At 37.1% G+C, this 23,009-nt stretch overlaps 1 protein-coding gene across 2 annotated transcripts in view; it reads right to left on the bottom strand.

Annotated features, from left to right (window-relative positions):
• tns1a (tensin 1a) overlaps nucleotides 1-23,009 on the bottom strand; it is an 82,713-nt gene that overhangs the window by 8,073 nt on the left and 51,631 nt on the right. Inside the window, exons 4-18 of one of the 2 annotated variants that reach the window (XM_026261948.1) lie at nucleotides 16,023-16,088; nucleotides 15,573-15,625; nucleotides 14,906-15,077; nucleotides 13,950-14,000; nucleotides 12,862-12,984; nucleotides 12,076-12,140; nucleotides 11,892-11,975; nucleotides 11,237-11,349; nucleotides 11,059-11,119; nucleotides 10,141-10,216; nucleotides 9,831-9,960; nucleotides 9,676-9,741; nucleotides 9,431-9,547; nucleotides 1,588-3,108; nucleotides 297-374 (exon numbers count right to left, since the gene is read on the bottom strand). In XM_026261948.1, coding sequence (XP_026117733.1) covers nucleotides 297-374; nucleotides 1,588-3,108; nucleotides 9,431-9,547; nucleotides 9,676-9,741; nucleotides 9,831-9,960; nucleotides 10,141-10,216; nucleotides 11,059-11,119; nucleotides 11,237-11,349; nucleotides 11,892-11,975; nucleotides 12,076-12,140; nucleotides 12,862-12,984; nucleotides 13,950-14,000; nucleotides 14,906-15,077; nucleotides 15,573-15,625; nucleotides 16,023-16,088 — 2,776 coding nt within the window. Of the gene's footprint in view, nucleotides 1-296; nucleotides 375-1,587; nucleotides 3,109-9,430; nucleotides 9,548-9,675; nucleotides 9,745-9,830; nucleotides 9,961-10,140; nucleotides 10,217-11,058; nucleotides 11,120-11,236; nucleotides 11,350-11,891; nucleotides 11,976-12,075; nucleotides 12,141-12,861; nucleotides 12,985-13,949; nucleotides 14,001-14,905; nucleotides 15,078-15,572; nucleotides 15,626-16,022; nucleotides 16,089-23,009 lie in introns of both variants that reach the window. The other variant, XM_026261949.1, reaches the window with a different exon arrangement.

The following is a 23,009-nucleotide window of genomic DNA, read 5'->3' as shown; positions in this document are numbered from 1 at the left end:
AAAAAATAAATAATTTGTGACATGGTTAGAAGCTATAATCTGTGATGGTTAGAAGTTATACCCCAAAATGTGATAATCTTGACTCTGACTCCTAATAATAATTATGACAAAATGTTTTAAAGCTTTATTATATTTTCCTGCATACATTTAGCTATTGACCTTTTAATAATTCTAGAAAATAAACAAACAAACAAACAAAAAAGAAACAGGCAGAATGTAAGACGACAGATGTAGAAAGAGAACAGAAGGGAGTGGAGGACAGAGGGAGAAATGGAGGATCATGAGAGGGGACAAACCAGAGAAGGAATAGGAACGATGATGTTCAGACCGGAAGGGCATGCTATTGGAGATGCCCCGGATGCGGGCGTTGTACTCTGGGTGGAGGAATAATGGAGTGGGTTGAAGCAGAAGAAGAGGAGGAGTATGAAGGTGCATGTTGGAAATCAGTGGTGTGAGGGATGATCCACATATCACAGCAGAGACAGACAGAAGGGGGAAAAACAAGAAGAATGAAGAAAGGGTGAATCTGAATCTTAATTTCTGGGTTTCAATTTAATTCTTTAAAATACAGTGCTACATTACAAACTGTACTGTTTTCTACTTGTACTGTACTTTGTACTGTTTTGTGTAATTGCATGTCACTTTCTATATTGTATGTGGGTAAAAAAATCAAGTAACAAAAATTATACAGTGGTCTACTTGGGGTACTAAGAAGCACTAGAAACACAACATTCTCAGTAGAATATGTTTAACAGAAATCCTGTTAAAGCAATTCCATTCACTGCCATAGGGTGGTGCTCCTATGTATTTTCCTGTAATATCAATAGTCTGCTGTTAAAGCCAGATAATGCATGGTAGCTGAAGCACAGAGCTGTAAGGTCTATTCTGGCCACTGGTGATTTTCATCTATGCAGCTATTCACTCCTACACAGAGGACAGTGTTGACATAAAAAGTGTGAGTATCTGCCAAGAATACTCTATATCTACATGAGAAATTAGGACACATCTATAATCTTCTTTCATCAGTCTTTAGTGTGTAGGTCAGCTTTATAGTTCATTATTAGAACATGCCTTCATTGTTTATCCATGCAGTGGGACATACTTGCAGGGAATTTTTTCCAATGTTTATGTTTGGTCTATCTCCTACAGGACTAAATCAAGAGATGAGCGAACTTGTTGACATTACTATGGCTCCATTTACTTACAAGGGCTGGGTGTATTGTCTTTCTTTGTCAAATATGGCTTAACATTAGATGCCACCACACTCTGTATGAGACTGTTAAATTAAACCAGGAGCAGGCTAAAGTAAACTACATGCTCTAATGATGTCAAAATGAGGCTGTGTAGAGTCATATCCTGATTATCCATCAATTTGTCACTTCATACTTAAATAATAAACCATAATAAATGCATGCCAGCTTCAGCAAACTTTGTAAATTTTTATAGTTTACTATAAAATACAGAAGCAAAAACAAAAACGCAACACATAAACTATAGATTATTTATAGACTATAGTGGACACTTTTTTCAAGTTTCAGTCATCTTACACAAGCAGCAAAAACCATGTACTTGTTCCTTCATTCTCACCTGCCACACGGTGGGCCACAAGTCCCTCAAGGTTCAGCGTCTCATCCTCAGACTTTGGCTCAGGTTCTTTTGCAATGGTAACAGGGGGCAGTGGGGATGATGATGTGCTGTAGCTTTTCTGAGGGCCTGGGAAAGCGCCCTGAAGGTCTGGAGAGTAAGACACCTCGTTGCTTCCTGGGTAGACATACTGGGGCTTGATTGGAGATGGGAGGGGTAAAGTTGGTGATGGTGTTGTAACTGAACCTCCACGGATGCTATAGGGATCTTGCTGATACATAGGTGAAAGGGGCTGAGGGGACTGGTAGCCCCTCTGATGGTGCTCAGAAAGTGGAGTCATGGGGTAAGCAGGTGATGATCTTTGTGAGGACTGGCCAAAACTGGCAGAGGATGAGAGAGGTGGCCCACCAGTGACACTATAGATGGCCTGGTCAGCCTGGTAAGACGGTCTAGCTAGTGTCTGAGCAAATGGTGGATGGAAAGCTGAGATGTTCTCTCCTGGGGGAGCACTCTGAGATTTGGGAAATGGTGTATGTGAAGGCTCCAAGTCAAGCATGAGCATGTTTAGGGCATCTATAGACTGTTCTACATCTTGCTGTGGACCATCTACATGAGTTGGGAAGCGTGGCAGGGCACCATTCGAGCCAAAGAAGGGATCATCAACAAGACCATATTGATGCCAAGCACTGAGCCCTCGCTGCACTGCCTCTCGGCTGCTGATGTTACGTTCAGGAGCTTGTGGCAAGTACTGAGGTCCTCCATCCAGCATTAGACCACCATATGACTGCGAGCGATACATTCCTTCATTCTGCCCACTGTACTCTATCAGTCCATGTGCTGATGATGACCCTCGGAGTTGGTGCACAGGCATATCCTTTTTAAGGAATTTCCCACGCTGTCTCTCAACTATTTCAACTACAGTGGACTCAGTGACTGGTTTGCTGTCAGCTGGTGTATCTTGACCCTCAAAGGAGGAGAGTGTGCCAAGACTGCCTGCACTGTTATCTCCTATCTGACTTTCTGGGAGCTCGTCGTCAATGATGTCAGTTTCACGCTCAGCACCAGCTTGTCCGTTAACGTGGACCTGGGCAGGCACAAGGTGCCGTACACCAACCCCTGTGCTTGTGTTGGCAAAAGAGAGGAAATTCTGATGAGGGAGAAGTGGTGGTCCCTCTGACCCACTCAGAAGCTGTTCCAACTCTCGATTCTCACAAGGGCTAACTGCAGTCTCAGGGGGAGCTTGGCTCACAGGCCCTGAGGATGACAAAGAATGTTGAGCATCATCTGTGCGGTCTGTCTTAACAGAAGCAGTAGAGTTTCCTGAGTCACTGCTGACAGAAAGAGCATGGTCTGCAGCTGGTAGAGGATGATTGGCAACTGGAAGAGGAAGTGCGTGTTCAACTACAGGAGGAGCACGGTCAGATGAATAAGCACCATTGGCTGAAACAATTCCCTCAAGAGCTTCTTTCTTCTGAACCTGGACGTAAAGGCTGCCGTCCACTGGACCTTGAGAATGAGCAACATCTGTAAAATAGGTTATAAAAATGGTCTCATTAACATTATAGAATCCCTTTGTCAGATTTCTTCATTAGACACTCAAAAAATTACTGTAAATGTATACTATCATTTGCTCACCTTTATGAAATGTCATTGAACCAATACATGTTTTTTTCTGCAGTATTCTTAAAATGGTACATATAAAAAATCCTCTGTTCAGTACCTTATCTGAAGTTGTACCATAGCTTATACATATTGTGTAAAAACTGTTAGCCTGAATGTACTGTAAGTCAATTTGGATAAAAGTCTGCTAAATGCATAATATATATACAATTTATCAAGTCATGTCAATTTTCCATTGACTGAACCCACCAACTGAACCTAAAACTATGTTCTGCTGAAAACCACAAATAACATTTAGCTCCCCTTTTTCTTTTTGCATGTGGGTCATGTTCTATTTTAGCCATGTTACATTTCTTTCTTTTTCTGAGCCATTTTAATTTGTATAGAACTTTTCACAAACCATAGTGTTTAAATGCAACAGAAATGTGTTTCTTACGAAATATCTTCAAAAGATGTTTATTTTGAGAGAAAAATCTTTGAGAGAGACGAGTCATGGGGAGCTCATCCTCATGGCATAACAATGAATGTGTATTTCTGTCATGAAACTAGATTGTGCAGGCTAATAAGCACTCTACACAATCTGCTGCTATCACATTATTCACAAGCAAATTGATCTCTGTTCCGTCTGCAGCAATGCAGCTCAACATTTTAAAAGTTTAACTAAGTCTTGCAGCACAAAATCCTCAACCTCCCGCAGCTCCACCACTGTAGATCTGTTATGGATAATTTCATGTACGGTATTTGTGCAGCAGCAGAATGTCTTACATGTACCCAGCGGTGTGTCTATGTATGTACAGTACTGGCAGTAGCAAGATTTCATATTTTGCTGAAACTGCAGTAAACTTAAAATTAGCACTTAACTAGGTACCAACCCTTATACCTTATCCTCTTAACTGTCACTAACGTTTTTGAAGATAGACTTGAATGTGCATGATACAAACCTAAATTTGTATAATTCATGACTGAAAACATTTTGTAACATGATATTGATGTACCATTTACATGGTAATGCAATGTCTTGAATTTTGAGATTTTAAGTTTTCAGTCGATATATAATTTCTCATGATTTCTAAAATGTGATAGAGAAAAAGGCAATGAGGAAGTGTTTTTTTTAAGCAAAGGTCAAAACTCCTTATAATGTAGATTTTTGAGGGAGCACTCTTGTCATTAATTTATCTATTACTTTTCCTACATCATTTTTAACAAAAAACATGGGTAAAATATATATTTGGGAGTCTTAGACCTTTCCAACGATATATAGTTTGTCAAGATTAGATTAGATTTGATTGTAATATAGTAAGGTAAACCTAGGTGTCCCGTATTTGGGACGGGGTGACAGTTAAGGGGATTTATACTACCAGTACTTAGGAAAGTACACTGTAAGTATGTAAGTTCATGTATTGTAAAATAAAGTGTAACCATTATGGGTTTATTGAAAAATGGATGCAATACATGTTTTAGTATGCTTCTTTTCTTTAATAAAACTGGCTGCAATTGGACCGACTACTTCTTCTTTCTTCAACTACATTACAATAATTAATTGTATATTTAATTCCAATGTAATTTATTTATTATTTTACTTTAATAATTTGATTATATTAATTAGAAATCATTGATTGTGAAGGTCTAATGCGCTAATAGGCTTGAACCAAAAGTGCAGTTTTGACCAAAGCAAATGAGCCAGCAACTATAACATTTATAAGATTCCACAATTTCCCAAACATCAATGTGTTGTGTATTCTCATCTCCCATCCCTGGTAATTGGCACATTGCCTTGGTAAAGAAGCATGTGCAATAAACTGGAAATAGACACGCTGAAATATGTAACCTAAACCTAAGTAGTATTGTGTAACTAATGAATGATTGTTGTTTGGTGTTCAGAAAATATGCACAAACCTGCCTGCCATGATGATTGCCAAGTTCTACTATGTCTGTCTAGCAACAACCATGGCATAAGGTTAGGACCAAGAGCATGATATCATGGGTAAATAATGCCAAAGTGTTGGTCAAGAGAGAAGAGGCAGAGGGCCTTTGCAGTTGAACATACCATAATCATGTTGTGCTTGCCAACTTTATAAATAGAGAGTGAAAGATAAGGACATACTAATAAATAACCGAAGGACAAAGAGGAAAAAAAAAATCATGGAATGAGAGGAGACAGACATTATGGCAGCAGGGAGAGGATGAAAAAAGATTACGAGGTGGGAAGCAGACATGTAGACAGCTAGGCAGAAATATAGAATGGCTAACTGACAGACAGACAGACAGACAGACATGGGGGGTGAGTATATTATGACAAATTACAGAAATGAAATAGGCCAATGGTAAGCTGAAAGAAATGGCAACTACTGTACATCAGAAAGTCTAAAAGGCAAGTAACTGTAAGAGTTAAAACAGTTGAGGTGGGGATGGACTGTTTATATTCAACATGAAGTCACATAGCGATCTAGCTGCTGCTCAGTAAGACTGCACAGCTCATTTATATTCAGCATAACATCCTATCATCACACACACACAAACACACACACAAACACACACGGATAAAGGGCACTACTCAAATTCTTTGCAATTACTTGTTGCAAAGATGTTTAAATGAAATCTGGTTATGATAGGATTTAAGATTAAATAAATTCAGATCAAATTGCCGTTGGCAGTGAAACTATGTTTATTGTGTTCCAATTTTGTAGTGTTTAACCAGAGAATATCAGATTTTGCTTACTATTAGCAATAATTTTATTGATTGGGACTGTAAAGGGGCCAGTCATATTTTCTGCTGGGTCCAACACCCCTTTGCACTCCATGATTAAAGAACCCCTTCAGTGGAAGCAAAAAGCATTTTACAAAGGACATTTACTTACATTGGTTAAGTGGCAGAGAAATAATGATTTATAATAAATTCTTAAAGGGGTCATATGATGCTGCTAAAAATAACATTATGTTGTGTATTTGGTGTAATGAAATGTGTTTATGTGGTTTAAGGTTAACAAAATATTATAATAATTTTATCTCCTCTATGCCCTGCCTTCTGAAACGCATAGATTTTTACAAGGCTCATCGGTCTGAAAAGCGAGGTGTGCTCTGATTGGTCAGCTATCCAGTGCATTGTGATTAGCTGAATACCTCAAGCGTGTGACAGAAATGTTACGATCCTTAACATGTTGTGATGCCCTGTCTGGCCAGAGCGACGAGATTTAAACATAAAACCTAATGAAATATAAACATGATTTCTAGTCGTGTCCTATTTTTAATTTTAAAAGGCCAAACAAGGCAGTTTCACTTTCTCAATGAAACAGCATCACGGCCTTGAGTGAGCAGAGGCGGGCGTTTTGAGACTTTAGTCTTTGCAACTTTACAGATCTTCTCTATACACAAGAGCTTGTAACACTCAAAAGAAAAAGTAAATCATGTGATACCTTTAAATATTTATTATTGATATTTTTCTTTGTTTATGTTTATTTACATCACATAATTTCTTTGCTTTAAATGCTTCAAAAGTCAAAAGTCAAAGATTTTTGACATCATAAAAGTTAAAATGGCTGTGATAATGCACTGTAAAAACATACTTGCATAGATTTAAAAGTAATAGAAGAGGCATATAGAAAAAAACACATCCCTAAAAAAGTGCAGATTATATAAAAAAAAAAAATAAAAAAAATATAACAAATGTAAATATCCTTAAAAAAGTATCACAAAACATATTGACACAGTACTAATGTACCTACAGGTATGACAAGACCCATTATACAAAGGCTTATATGCTTTCTGTAACCACACTAAGTAGTTTTAGAATCACAAAGAACATATAATATATCTTCCACTAAAAAAAAGGACTGTGCTGTACAGTAAAAAAGTAAATTATTGCAAATCATTGTCTTGTTTTAATATTTTAATAAAAGTTATTAGGAATATCATTGAATATTTAATCTAGAGTAACTGATCACAAATGGAACACATGTAGAAGCTGTTTTAGATGATAGAGAATTTAGTCTCAGATTCAAGAACAGATCTAAAAAAGTAAATACATTTCCAACTTGTGAAACATTTTCATATGAGATTCAGAAATGATTCATGATAATTTTATCCAGAACTGTTTAGATCAGAAGTCACTTCTAGATCTACAAATACTGACCCTTTGCCGAAAAATCTGACAAAGCTATCTCTCAAAATCCTCCAAAAAATCCACAGCAATAGAACATAAAAATCACACCTTGTGATTGAACACACACAGATACAGTACATGCATTAAGAATGAGTAGAATACTTTTAATGAAGCACTGTAACACTTACCAATTGTAAAGCCCAATGGAAAATCTAATTCAGTTCCAGCAAGTGTATAAAGCACTACTCACCAGAGACTTTGCCAGTCTCTATATCTTTGACGTGAGATCATTGTGTCTAGTTCATTAATCAGAGTTGTTCTCTTTTGTGAGTCACTCTGACCAAGTGGCAGAGTCACCTCTCTCTCTCTGTTACACACACTTCCCTCTCTGTCATTCCAAAAATGCCATGAAGCTGTGCAGCAGCCAAATATGGGAGCCTGAGCTGTAAACAACCCCTGGTGGCTATACTGTCCCAGAGCACACCTCTGTCTCTGTCATAGAAATACATACACGTACACACAGGCAACACGCATACTTTAATTGGAAACACACAAATGGAAATGTGTAGAAAGAGGTTTGATATTTGAACCATGAAGTAGAGAGTGTCCCTTAACCTCAGCAGTCTCACAGATTCTTTCTTTTCTTTTAAAACCACGCTTGTCTGTGTCAGCCCTTTTCTAAGGCTGGACCATGATCAGAGTCTGTATTTGAAAAGATCTTTCTCTGCTTTGTGTCTCAATTTTTCTGTTCATACCTCATCAATCTTATGTTCTGTTTAGGGTCTGATAACATTCTAATTTGTTTTGCTTTTTAATTTGATTTTGCCAAAGATCCAAATGTCATGTTACATATAACATTTTAGAGAGATAATGTTAAACTTATTTGGCTTGTCAAACTTGACCTAAGCTCTATGCACCCCCTGGACAAACGAAGGTGGTGGAGGTGGCCTTCTATACCTGTATATGTATTATGTGCTGTGATTGGGAGGATCATGCTCCCCCATAATAAGTATTACTATTAATGGTTTTAATGTGGTACCTGATGAATGTTTTTATGGTATATATTAAAGTTGGTGAGAAATGTCCACAAAAGTCCAATGGTGTGTGCCAACAAATTGAAGCACACTTAACTGTCCATTCTTAGCTGAGCTTTGTTCTGTTTTCATAATAATGTATTTGATGGGATGATGTGTTGTAAGAGTAATATTCATTAATAAAAAATATATATAATTTATTTATTTTTATAATTTATTCAAATAAATTACTAGGCACAGAATTAAGAACTACAACCATGTTTTGTGCTTGTTCTGAGGGATTGTCATGGTGAAATAGAAAATGAACCTTGAAAATGCACAACAGCTGAAAGCACACAGTTCCATCTGTATGGATTAAGAACTGTCCAAAGAAAAAATACTGCAGTAACCAAAGCAGTTAATTAAAGGGGTGTTCACATACTTTTGGCCCTAAAGTGTATACAGATCCCTGGGCAAAACTGCTGACAGAGTGGCTGGATGGTTATCGTACATTTTCATCTTTTGCAGACCCAAGCAAGTTACAAAAGATCTGAATATTATCTATATAGTGCACTGCCATTATTTATTTATTTTTTATTACGAGCTCCATTACTGATTAATTTTCATTGGACTTCATTGGAAACTGTGAATCTCCTTAGGGCTTTTCAATGTCCTGCTAATGTCAAGACCACACCAATCTTCCACATTGCCACTGATTTGGGGTACCCACATCTCCTGGCCTTACCCACCAGCCCTTCCTCCCAGAAGGGGACACTGAAGAGAGGAGTGTCAGTTTCCACCCCTCCCTGGGGCTGCCAGCAGGGCCACTGACGCCTTCTATTTCTTCAGATGCTATTTTAAACTCTGATTGGCAGGAGGCATGAGAAGGGATCTTTATGGCAGACCACATGGGTTAAACAAATTAAACCAAAGGAAAAGTGTCTTAAAGACCTGATACACCATTTTCTCACCTTGAAGCTACAAAAAATATTTTGACCTTCTTCCTGCCCCAAAGTCAGTTGTAACGACAAAAACAAAAACAAAAATCTTTGAATCATCAAGATTCAGCAGACAAATATGTCAGCAAGAAAACACGAAGAATAATCATTCTTACCATCTTTAACATCTTCACATCTCCTGCTGAAGTTTTCATAAGAGTCCCATCGGATCAGGGGATCCTGGGTGTTGTAGTCAACAGAGACACTAGGTCCGTTCTGTAGATGATCCAACCCTTAGAGGGATAAAAATGAACTTCAGAGTTGAGGCATTGAAGCATGCATAACTCTTCTATCAAGATCATATCTCTTCTAGATGATTAAAAGATATGTATAATTTACTGTTTTGGTAATAGAAGCTTACCTTTGATTTTCTCTGGACCAAAAGAGAAGATAAACTCCACCTTTCCATATTCAGGAAATCTTTCATCTGCTAAATTACATATTTGTGTTTAGTCTGCATGCTGTCTCATCCATTATTAAAAAAGAACATAAATCAGCAAAAGAGAACAGACTAACCTTTAAATGTCTCATCAAGGTCATTTTTGGTGAAGACCAGAGCTAAATTGTGTACTGCACATGTGTGGAACTGCACTCTGAAGATCACATCCCTACTGGGGTTTTGATAACGCTTGTGATAACATTTCAGCTTCAGGGTGGAGGACATGGAAAAAGGCGGAACAACAAAAATATGGGCTAAGATGATAATTTGGAAAGTACATTTAATGAATTTTTGGTCATCTATAATAATTTCAGTGCCAATATCTTTGTACCATTGTACTGTTTCAATATTTTTACCATTGCACTGTGTCAATATTGTACTTCCTACCAGTATATCTCCTTTTAATAGCAGGCCAGGCTCAATGGTGATACAGATGCTCGTATGGCTGTCGCCTTGAACGTTACTGTAAAAAAAAAATGGTAGAGGGGAAAGGAGAAATGATGGATGGGATTATTACAGGCATACTTCAAGCTGTCTCGAAGCGGAATTATACAGACTATGCCTAAATGGACGACTAGCTTATTAAAATATTATCCTCTACTGAACAAGAGCATGAAAATTTAACTATTCCACTAGCAGCAGTAGAATGTCTGGTGTTACACAGGATAATGGCATAAAAGAACAGAATGAAAAAGAGATTGATGGAGAAGTGTTTGACATAAGGGTGAGATGAGAAAATGATAAGAGGGTAGACAAACACACACACACACACGCACACACACACATGCGCGCACACACACACACACACACACACACACACACACACACACACACACACAGGTGAAGATTAAGATGAGTTAATACCCTAACAAGAGGGCAACAGATGTTATACAAGACTCTCTCACCCGGATACTAATACAATAAACAGCATGCAGATTTACAGCTTGGTATTATAAGAATTCATATATATTTAGATGTAACATTTATAAATTTTATTATTGAGACCTTAACCACATACCTACCCTAAACCTAACAACTTTTTAATAATATAAAAAAAAATGTATCAGGCAAATAAAGCGGAAGTAATTTTACAGTGGTTCACAGTATGCTGGGTAGATATAAACATCAAGTTGAATGCGGCACTACAGATCACACAGAAAATAATGAAAATGTATGTTAAAGTTACGCACAGACTTGCTACAGCCAGACTTTACATACAATGTCTATGATTATGATAATGAGATCACAATTACACTTTATGTATTAAAATTATTCAGCATGCACACTAGGAAGCGATTTACTTACTAAATTCCAGATGTGTACACAGGCTGCATTGCTTGATAAATTTTGAGGAAGGGTCGGCAACCTGTCCAGGTTAGATATAGTACAGCACACCAAAGATTTTATAGTTGTTTGTACTCAACATAGAATAATATACATAAACATAAAATTTAACTGATAAATTGAATGTGTAGCAGCCCACCTCCTTTAGACTCAAAATTAGGGATGCCATGCATGGTGACATGGTGAAGGAACAGGGGCTTGTTGTTGATTTTTATGTGGCCAGAAAGGAGTCCAGCGAAGTAATGCACATATCTATACATACATACATACAGCATTATGAAAGGGGAAAAACATATGAAAATGCAACGACAATTTTTTATATTTTTTATGTTTTATTTATTTCTTTTTTGCCCTTTTCTGTGATTACCATCATTTTAATGCTTAATTGTATTTTGGAGCCATTAAAAGAAAATATGCATACCATGATTATATGAAATTGGCGTAAACAAATCCCTTGTCACTAAGATTTTATAGAATGAAAGTGTTTTAGAGAATGTATTATTAATCATTATTCATACTGGTTGACACTTAACATCATAAGTTTTAACTCTAATTATCAGGCATATATTTTTATATTTATATATATATAGTTTTATATATTTTATATTTTTTTAATATTTTTACTGCAATTCCAGTTTTCCACAGATCCACAGATATCTAATGTAAAGTTACCTCTTTCTCACAAAATACAAAATAAAACAAGTGTGATTTTGCAAGTAACACTGATTCCAGGATCAGTATTTGAAGTCTACATGGATATTTTACAGACTCAAAATGTGTGGTGCATTGCTGACCTCCTCTGGGAAGGCTGACCCATGGGCATGGCTTTATCTTCATAAAATCGCTTCATGGCAAACCTGTCCAATGCCTGGTCAGCACTGAAAATATTAATGCAAAACATAAACACTCTACACAAATACATTATCCTTTCTACTGTACCCGAAATATATCACAATGTTTCAAATAGACATATCCTACCTGGTAGACAAGTTACTGTAATGCATATAGGCACCCACCACAACACCAGTTCTCCCCCAATTTCCCTACAAGAAATGTTGCCAAATTACCAAATTATCAAGAAGAACATGCAAAGTAAAAACAAAGCAGTTACTGTCATTTTCAGTTCAGTCATTTGTTTAACATGTCCTATTTCTCAATGCTGGCTAGTTTTGAAATGCATGCATCTTTATTTCCCCCTTATTCTGTGAATTGGGTCCACTTTGTTTGGACCTCAAAATATCTTCTTTTGTGTTCTGCAGAAGACGGAAAGGCATACAGATCGAGGGTGAGAGTTGATGAAGCAAGATTTTTCATTTTGGTGATCTATTCCTTTGATTCGGACACCATTCATTTTCCAACCTAGTATTTCCAATTGTCTCAGTGGTGGTTGCTTGTCTGGCATAAACTGCAACTTTTAAAATAAGTTGTCTTGGATCTTTGGACAACGGGATATTTTGAGCCAATCACATGCGCCATACATGCAGGTTAAGATACAAATTATTTATATAATCTCTGGTCATTACACCTAACTAGAAAGCAGGTGTCTAGAAAACAAATCTCTCATGACTGAGATGATAAGACACTTAAGTTACACGAGATTCAACTATTTTAAATCAGTTAAATATAATGTAAATTTAAAGGCCAATTTGATTCAACTTTACAGAAGCAACTGATTTTTTACAGTGACATCATGTCAGTCTGGTCAGTCATGCAAGGCGAAGGAGGTGGAGATTGGGTGCCCAAGGCCAGATGTGATATGATTACCTTGTTGTGCAGTACCACCACATTGTGAAGGTCTGCATTAAGCCAGGTGTCCATGGCTTTACAGATACTGCAAATTTTGTCTAGAGCAGGAGCATGATGATCGGGCCAACCAAAATCCAGCACCTGTCATGAATGCACACATGCATAAATAAACTTTAAGACCACTATCTGACAGGAACTGTTATATCGACCGATCGATCGATAGATAGATAGATAGATAGACAGATAGACAGATAGATAGATAGATAGATAGATAGATAGATAGATAGATAGATAGATAGATAGATAGATAGATAGATAGATAGATAGATAGATAGATAGATAGATCTGTAATCTGGTGGATAGATTATCAAAGATTCACTGATGCCCCAGAAGGAAACACAATGTATGAAAAGCCGGGGGGTGAAAACTTTTTGAATTTGAAGATCAAGATAAATTGTACTTAATTTTGTCTTCCTGGAAACAGCAAGTAACTTTTGTTGGTTCCGAAGGGCAGCACTAAATGGAATATATATATATATATATATATATATATATATATATATATATATATATATATATATATATATATATATATATATATTAACAAAACAAGAAAAATTTGGACATCTTCATCCTGTTCAAAAGTTTTCACCCCCATCGATTTTCATGCATCGTGTCTCCTTCTGGATCATCAGTGAATGTTTGAACCTTTTTTAATAGTTGTGTTTGAGTCCCTCAATTGCCCTCAGTGTGAAAAGATGGATCTCAAAATCAAACAGTCAAAGCTTTTTTCTCTGAACTGTTCAGAACAAACAAGGGACTCATGAACAACCATCACAAAAAAAAAAAAAAATTCATAGATCATCCAGGTAACCACACACAGTATTAAGAACCAAGGGTTCCCAAACTTTTGAAGAGGGTTATTTTAATAAATTCAGCTATTGTTTTGTCTTGTGGACTATATGTTAACATATTTTATGCTAAATATCTTACTCTTATCTATCTCTCTCTTATTTTGTTAAAATAATTAACATTTTCACAGAATCTGCAAGGGGTTCCCAAACTTTCACATAAAACTGTAGATGGATAGATAATCAAAAACTCACCCTCGGGTTCTGCTTGTTGATGTCATGCCTCCGTTCACTGAGATTAAGCAGCTAAAATTGGAAAAAAATTTAATCGAAAATCAGCTTTAAACATTGATTGCGCATGTTAAAGAACATCCTCTTTACTTATACTAATTCCAAACCTGTATACTGTACATTCTCTTCTTCAGCAAAAGGATCAAATAGCATTATCATTACCTTAGAAGTAAATTGTTTGGGGAACTTATTTGTCATTTTGACTGAATTTTCAATAAATTTCGAATTTCATAAGTTAGGAGAATAATGTTATGTTTGGTAATGTTATGTTTATGTTTGGTGTTATGTAATGTGACATGATATAACAACAATATCTATAGAATAGCTCTTTTCAGCCCACTGCATATATTTCCTGTCTCTTTCCATGTTTGTTTTCACACAGTTGCTGTAAAAGTTGTTATGAAAAATAGACATATATTACAATAATGATATTTTACACATCATTACTATTGCTGCGGAAATAAGGAGGATCTTTAGGAGTTATTCATGGTATATTAAAAGTAATTTGTTGATGCTTTTACAAAGCTCAGGTGTCTTTTGGCTGATTGATTAAATGATATTTCCCTTGTATTTAAATCTGAAAGTTTTTACTTTACTTTTGTCTGGTTTATTTATTGTAACTTGCTTCTAGTGAGTCTCTTGTTCAGTTTATTTTCAAGTTTAAGTCTAAGACTAAGTAACTACGTATAAGTTAGCCAAGTAGAATCATTTTTACAGATAGAGATTCTTAAATCATTTAACATCCTTACAGAAATTGTTCATTACGTCACATCACATCATGACACGTCACACTACATCACATAATGACCAGTTAATAGTCATACAAAGAAACCCTAGCTTGCCATAAAGAATCTAGTAGAACAGTTTTTGAAGGATTCTTTTGGGACTGTCAGTTGCTCTGAATTTTGGAGGATCCTTACTAGATAGTGCTGCTGGTGTTTAGAACGGAGCATGCTGGTCACCTCCCTCAGATTTACACTGTATTTATGCTCCTCTGTTCCACCAGGGAAGGACAGAGCAATGATGCGCTCTGTGATGTAGACCAGGTCCACTTCATTATTTTCCTCCATTTTTTGCATCAGACTTAGGGTCCTTAGATGGAACAGAAATAACAAACGATAGACACTAAATAAAAGAAGATTCAGATATTTTTTATCTTATTCGGCCTGTTTTTTCTTACTGATATTCAGACACAGGAATTTACAATTAATCTGATCATTTCCACCATGGCTATTACTTTTCTGGTTAACTAAAGTTAAGCGGGTCATATTGGAGTTGATACAGTATCAGACATAGCTTATTAAGCAAACATAGCAAACATATGTGGAATCATCTCAGGTATAGTCATAAAGAAACTCTACTTTTTACTGATTAATGTTATGAAATCCCATTGAGACAAAAGACAAATATGCAAATTATACGGCAACAAATAAATTCTACAAGCCAGCATTCAATAATATTTAATGCACTGAAAACATTATTTATACTTCTTATTTTATTTTATTTTATTTATTTTTTAAAATATTTTTAAAGTTATTTCTCTAAAGATCACCAGGATGTGATGTCAGTGGATATTAGCATACATACATGGACCTGGATGGCCTTCGTTTGGAGTCCATATTGGGAGACTTTGTGGATTCCTTGTTATGGAGGAAAGACAGAAAACACACACATAATCTAATATAACCTCTGTAATTTTCTGTACACACATACATGTAACAAATATAAATATTTATGCATATACGACCTATTCTATTTAGGTGTGGTCTGTAATGATTATTGTCACATATGTTACTATAGTGCATTTGGTGAACACATAACAAATAATTTTTCCTTGCTATAAAAATGCAAATAACAACACATAATAACATAACAACACTGTAATAATCAAAGTTGTGTTTTTGCTAAAAAGTTTGGAACTGTGTGCTAAAAACAGTGTGTTTTTCCCCCACTAAAAGCAATCACAACAACAACAAAAACCAACTCTTTTTTTGGACTTCTGGGCAGTTTGTTTGATTCTTACCTGATTGATCTTACCTGATTGTAGTTAGTTGTAGTAGTTGTAGTCATTGTAGTAGCTGTAGATTCACAGGCTGTGGCTACCTGCAAATATTAAGAGGGAGAAGAATTTAGTCTGAATGCAGCTGTTATATTTTTAACAAATTTCCTGCCTCTACCTTGTCTGATAGAATTGTGAAACACAAAACTGAAAAACAACAACAACAACAACAACAACAACAACAACAAATGATTACACAAGAGATAATTTAACATTTAACATGAAGTGACTGGATCTGTTATTGGATGTAGCTGGCCCTGCTCCATTTTCCATGTACAGTAATTTGTCTGGTAAAGAGTATTTCTCTTTTTTCATTTGTACACAACACCTGCTGACCAATATTTATAAACTTATCATAACCAGTGATGCATGTGACAATGAACTGTAGTGGGGCCCCATACAGTTTGACAGATCTATACGACTGTAGATCTATATATCTACAGTATGACAAATATGATATCTGATTTTCCTTCACAAAATTTCCATCCCCGAACCACGATGGCATCAAAGCCATTTTAAGTAAGCTCAGCTAGAAACTGAATTAAGTATTTGATTAACTACATGCAAATGTGAATAACTTGTAACCCAGTTGTTCTTTTCAGTTCCTGTTTTCAGTTTATGTAAATAAAACTATATCGCTGCATTTAGATCCAATCCAAAAAGTCCAGGGTGCTGCAGGTGGTGGTGAGGCTTTGAACTTAAATTGCCGGATGGTGAACCAGGTCACAGCTAGAATGGTGTCCCACTCTTTGCACAGACAGACAGCTTAAGGAACAGAATAACATTAAATGTTCCGGAAGCTGCAACAGGGCCACACCAATGACCCTTTGAGATGGAAGTAGGGTACTGGAGGTCTGAAGTGGAGCTAAATTGAACCATGGGGTGGATGGCCAGAGAGCAGTGCACATGGTGATATCTGACCCAGGTGAAGCTGGTGGTCTGAGCTGAAAGCCAGATGGTCATTGCTGGAGTCAAGGAAAGAAGAAGCTGAGGAGGAGAGGTCAGGGCGGGTGAAGTGATGAAATCTGAGGCTGGAGACAGAGTCAATGGATCCCCATGCCCAGGAGGAGCTGGCTCACAGCAGGATCAAAGTGTTACCGTGCCACTGAGAGGAGGCTGAGGAAGAGATAAGGGGCTAATGGGAGCCAGCGAAAACTGGGTTGCAGGAGTGGTTGAGGGCTAGAGAAGAGACTGAAGAGGAACAGAGGGACTGGCACAAAATAACATGATTTGGACACCATTAGAGATTTGGAGAGGAGGCTGGGAGGGACCAGTGAGACAGCAGCGGAGCAGTCCTATTTGGATGGTAGTAATGGGGGCAGGCAATCATGCTCTCGAAATCAAAACAACAAAACAGAGACAAAACAGAGTAGCCAGAAACGTAGGCCCAATCCCAATTCTACCCATTAGCCCTTCCCTTCCATTTCGCATGTTCACGTGAAGGGGTAGGGGTGTCTCGATTCTCTTTTGGTTGGAGGGGAAGGGGTAAGGGGAAGGGCCAGATAGCCCTCCAAACAAAGATTTTTCGGGACCACACTTCAAACTAATGGGTATGAATTATCTCAGAAACATGGCTGCAACAGCGAACAAAAAGACACATAAAGTGTAGGGGAAGGGGTATAAAATAGAATTGGGATTGGGCCGTAATTTCAGAGGCAGGAGGCTGGGCTCATTCCATTCCCTTGTAAACCACATAAACTCCCATGTAACTCCAGCTCTGAGGCCATGTTCTGCTTCATCACTCCTGTTGACACTGCCTTATACATTTGAGCAAAGTTAGGTTTTCTGAAGTGGGTTGCCGCTGATGCTCCTCGCACTCTGATGGTTTCTGGCTGGGCACTGGGTTGAGAGTGGGGCTGATGTTGTTGTCATCAGGTCCAATGGTGAGCATTTATCCACATGGGACCAACACACATGCCACAAATTCAGCAAAGCATCCTCAACGACTTCCTGGCAAATAGGCCTTGTAGCGTTGTTCAGCAATCCAGCAATCAAAAATGAGCAGAAGCAGTCATCTGGGATGGGTGGAAGGATAGGTTAGGTCAAGGAATTGCCCACAGTACATGAAAGAAAAGCAAACAAAAACCACCACTGTCTCAGTGTCAATGACTTCTGGGTCCAGTCTTTTGTCGCAACCACTGTATGAAAATGCACAAAACTCAAAGACATTACACTGATGAGACCGGGCAAACTGAACTGAAACAGAGGGAACCTATGTACACAGTGCAAATGATAACACAGCTGAATGAAATGACAAATCAAATAAGTAACCATGACAAGAAACACAGGCAGAGAACATAATATAAACTAAATCATGTATTCAGCATTCTGCAACATATTTTTAAGATTTCTAGACTATTTTAAGCTCCAAAGTAAGCAGTATATATTGCAGTATATATTCTTTAGCAGGCCTGTATACATGATACAAAGCAGGGCAGACAGGTGCCCAGGCCCGTCGCGACAAGGCAGGCAAACCAAGCAATTGCTTGGGGCCCGAGCTGGCCTGGGGCCCCAAGACAACGACTGGTTAAGAATAAAATGCAATGACACTGCGTGAGAGCCCCTTTGATCGTCAATGCAGTAACGTGTAATGACACTGCTATCGGGATCCCCCTCAAGGGGGCCCCTCTCAGTAGTCGCTGAAAGCAGCCAGCCAACCACGTGATCCCTGCTACCGGCAAAATACAAAACCTCCTCGGCAGTCATGAAGCGGAATTATGCTTCAGGAAGCCAGAAGAGAAAGGAAGAGGAGGATAAGAAAAAAAACAAGATAATGGTAAGTGATAAATTACACTGGATAAAATAGCTTTACTTGTCAGTCTTGTACAAATGGTGTAATTTTGCAGCAGGTAGGGTAGCAAAAATATGTTTATGTTAGCTGCCTGATGGCAAATGCTGCTTCTAACGAACAGTTAGTGCAACTTTTTTTTTTTTTCGAACGGAAGGAATATGGTTACTGTAACGTTTTTTAACGGGATAAGGAAGACACAGAACAGAAATCGCATACTGCAAGGAGTCAGCAGTGTTTTGATTTGAGGGCGCGGGCATACTAGCGTCTATGGTCACATCACATACACAGAACTGTAAAGGTACGTCAACCCGTCAAAATAAAAGTCCTGTTTTAGACAAGTATTTGGCACGTCCTGATTTTGCTGAGTTAGATGTGTTCCTTGGTCAACATATTTTGTTGACCCTGGAACATCATTTTACTCCAAAAATATATTCTTAAACATATCTCTACACCTAAACCTAACCTTAACCATGAGTAATCCCTAAAATCAGAGGAAATGACACTGATGTACAAGCACCAAACAGTGATTTTAAGCGTAAACTTCACAAAATCTATAAACTGGTTCTTCAAATCTGATTGGTTAATCACAATGTTGTTCCAGGGACAACAAAGATGTTGTCCCAGGAACATGTCTCACTTGGTAAAATCAGGTTCTGCAAGTATTTGCCAGAGATGTATTACTATTGTTCAGCATAATGTACATAGCCTACTACTAAAAAAAGTAGTAGTAGTAGTAGTTTGTTTTTAAGGTTTAAACACACAATTTCTTCCATGTTTTATTCTTAATAGTAAATCCCCTTTGTTTACCAAAAAGTTAAGTGTGCTTCATTTTCAATAATTCAAATATAAATTTAATTAATGTTTTGTGTTTAATGTGCATCTCAGAAAATGCTTTATTTAAAACCCTAACTGAATGGCACTTAAATGCACTTAATTAATCTGTCAACTTATTTTCATTGTTCACAGTAAAAGTACAAACAGAGAAACAATGGATAATTAAATGTTTATTTTTGATGTATGCATTGCATTCTATGCATTTAAAAAATATATATATTTTTTTTTCTAAAAAAAGGAAACTTAGTTGTTCATTTTAAGAGACCCAGGAGTCTTATTTCCTCTTGCATAATTAATATTAATAAGCAAAAACACATTTTATCCGATTACTCGATTAATCAATGGAATTTTTGGTAGAATACTAGATTACTAAAATATTCGATAGCTACAGCCCTAGATGAAAGTGGCATAGCAAATAGCATGCTATACTATTCCCCCGTGATAATCAATTTACCAAATGGGGGTTATGAAAACCACACAATAAATTCTGTGTATCAAAGATTAGCTTGGGATGTTTTTAAGCATTGGTAGTGAAAGCAGCTGCCTGCATCCCTTCCTTTCTAATATCAAAATATGGAAATGCTAACATATCTTTACTTTTTCGGTAAACTTTATAATAAGTAAAAATACTGTTTGTTAACAGTTAAATGACAATTAACTAAAGATTAATTAACTATCAATTTACCATCTTTTAATGATTGTTATTACAAAGTGTCTATCATCTAACTTAGTTAGCAACTATGGTTTTGGGAAACGTACCCCTTAGGTGTTAATAGTGACCTCTTTCAATATGCTAACAGTGAAATGGTAAAACGTACTTCACAGGTAAATTCAGATTTTTTTTTTTCAATTATTTTCCCAGCTACACCATCAACTTCATCCACAACATCAACAGATACATCACTTCTCAGTGCTCTATAATTATAGCTGATATTCTGCACAGCCCAGAGTTTAAACTGATAAGTGTGTGCTGTCATATTATATATAAAAAAAAAAAAAAACAGGGCAAGTCACTATTGAATTCCCACCAAACTATTTTTTCAAGCAGTATTTGCACTGTAAACCTTTTTTATTTATTTAAAGTGTGGGTGAACTTAAACTGTATGGCTATGCTGTGGTTCCTGTAGGCTTTGCGTGCGTGCGGGGGTCGGGGGGCCACTATGTCCATTTTGCTTGGGGCCCCCAAATTCCTTCAAACTGCCCTGTAGGTGCCTTAGACCCACACAAGACCTCATGGTCTGCCACAGAGAGTAATTTATTCCCGAGCTCAACAGCGCCCCTCAATTTTGCAAAGTAAATCTGTGGTGGAAAGAGGAACTGCAGCATTCTCTAATTGAGAGCCATTCAGGCAGATTTGAGACTGCCCCGCTTATTTTCACGTTACCTAATGTGAATCTCGTTCCACTAGGACAATATCAATCCACTTCAGGTATGTGTCTGCATCAGGTCAGTAACTAGTTGGCATGTCTGTTTTTTTCTTTTTCTTTTATGTGGAGTAGTGGATGAAATTAACAAACCTCTTCAACTCTGCAGACCCGGTACCGGGTCCTAAAATAGCATGCAAAATGTTTGTGTTTCATTTGCAATGCCTTCCTTATATGGTATTAGGCCATATATGGGTTCATTTGAAAGCTTAGAGTGTTTTCTTTACAAAGAATACCATTAATTGGGGTTTTATGATACATAAAGTAGTCAAATTAAGCTAAGAAATATATTCCCCCCCCCCATAAATTTCCGTCTAACGATTGCGAATAATTTTTCAGAAGAATGTGTATTTAAAATATTTTTCACAAAACAGTCAAGTCATATATCACAAGAAAGCTCTCATTCTCAGGAATCTGATGATGTAGATTTTTATTTTTGTGTGACAATCACAGATCGAATGATCTTCAACAGAATCGCGATGTAACATTTCTCACCTCATTGCAAATTATTGTTTATCCATCTTAGCACCTATATACTCGATATAATCTTTTAGATTAGAATCTCTTCTTTCAAACAAGACCATTTTTAAGTTTCTGCGTGCTTCCATTGCTGAGATATAAAGCGTTTTGTACAAGTGCGCAAAAGAGGACCACACGCTGTGAGCGCTGACAAGAGCTCTAACTCATATTGATGTGTCTAAAAGCCTTTCTTCTGCTATAGACATCTGATCTCTTTTGTGAAGCGCTATTAGTCCTAATAGCTGCCATTCACAAGCCGTCCCCTCCAGTCAAACATGCGAATTCAGCACCAGCAGGAGGGGAGGGAGTGCACAGCGACTGCCCATTCCTTCCGCCAGACGAAGCGCTGGCCGATGGGAAATTGAGTTTTTGGCTGCTTCTGAACAAAGACCACGCGAGTGGAAACTACAAGCGGGCGATATCGCCGGATTAACTATGAATAATAATCATACTTCCAAGTTATGGATGACCACCGTCGTCGTGGAGAGGTCAGGACGCGCATCTGGTAAGCGTATACGCGTGCTACTTGCTTTTATACATTTGATTCTTTATTCTGAGGCCTGGAAGCTCCGCTAGCAATAAGCTAATCTCTTTATTTTCATTATTGTACAGTATTTGACCGCATCTCAGTGAAGGTACAGTAAACAGTACAGTATTGGCTTGATGAACATAAATTAGTTTGTTGACGCTCCGAAGTTCGCGTACAAGCTTCGGGGAGCGGGGTTAGCGCTGAATCTGAATCAAAACAAACAGACACACTGGTAAATATTAAATATTATAAATGAATGAGACAGGTGAGATCTCCCAATCTTTATACCATACAGAATAGACATAAATGAAATGATATGAAGGTGGAGATTGTGGATTCTATTTTAGATTTTGATAGACCAGATATTTTTTATAATTTTATGCATGTTGCTATTGTGCAATTTGACTTATTCTCTTTCAAAGACTGTTCAGAAAACACACACGCAAAAAAAAGCACATTGTATTGAGATGGTTCATCATATGTGAAACAAGATAAATAATACTATTTGTCACAAACAGCAGCTTTTTATGTAACTTCTGAGTGTTTTCTGTAAAATAATATACAGAGATCACATTATTCCATACTGCAAGTGTACAAAAGATAACTTCATACTTATTTAGACTAAAATTTTATACAAAAATGGTATTATTCCTTCCTTCAGTTGGAATAGAATAACTTTTGCATAGATTAGGATATAAAGAAATTTCTTTTTTCCTCTACTAGCTGACATGTGCTAGAAAAACATGACATTGGTCTGAAGTTGCTAGGCCCTTCATTGCCTGAGCTATACTATTTCAAACTTCAGTTTACATAAAATAAAAAAGCGCCTTGTTTTTTTCCCCTATTTATTATAACACAGACAGCATAT

Source organism: Carassius auratus, chromosome 6, assembly GCF_003368295.1.
Source record: "Carassius auratus strain Wakin chromosome 6, ASM336829v1, whole genome shotgun sequence".
Classification (NCBI taxonomy): domain Eukaryota; kingdom Metazoa; phylum Chordata; class Actinopteri; order Cypriniformes; family Cyprinidae; genus Carassius; species Carassius auratus.
Note: the sequence above shows the minus strand (reverse complement) of the source record. Positions and strands in the feature narration are given on the sequence as shown.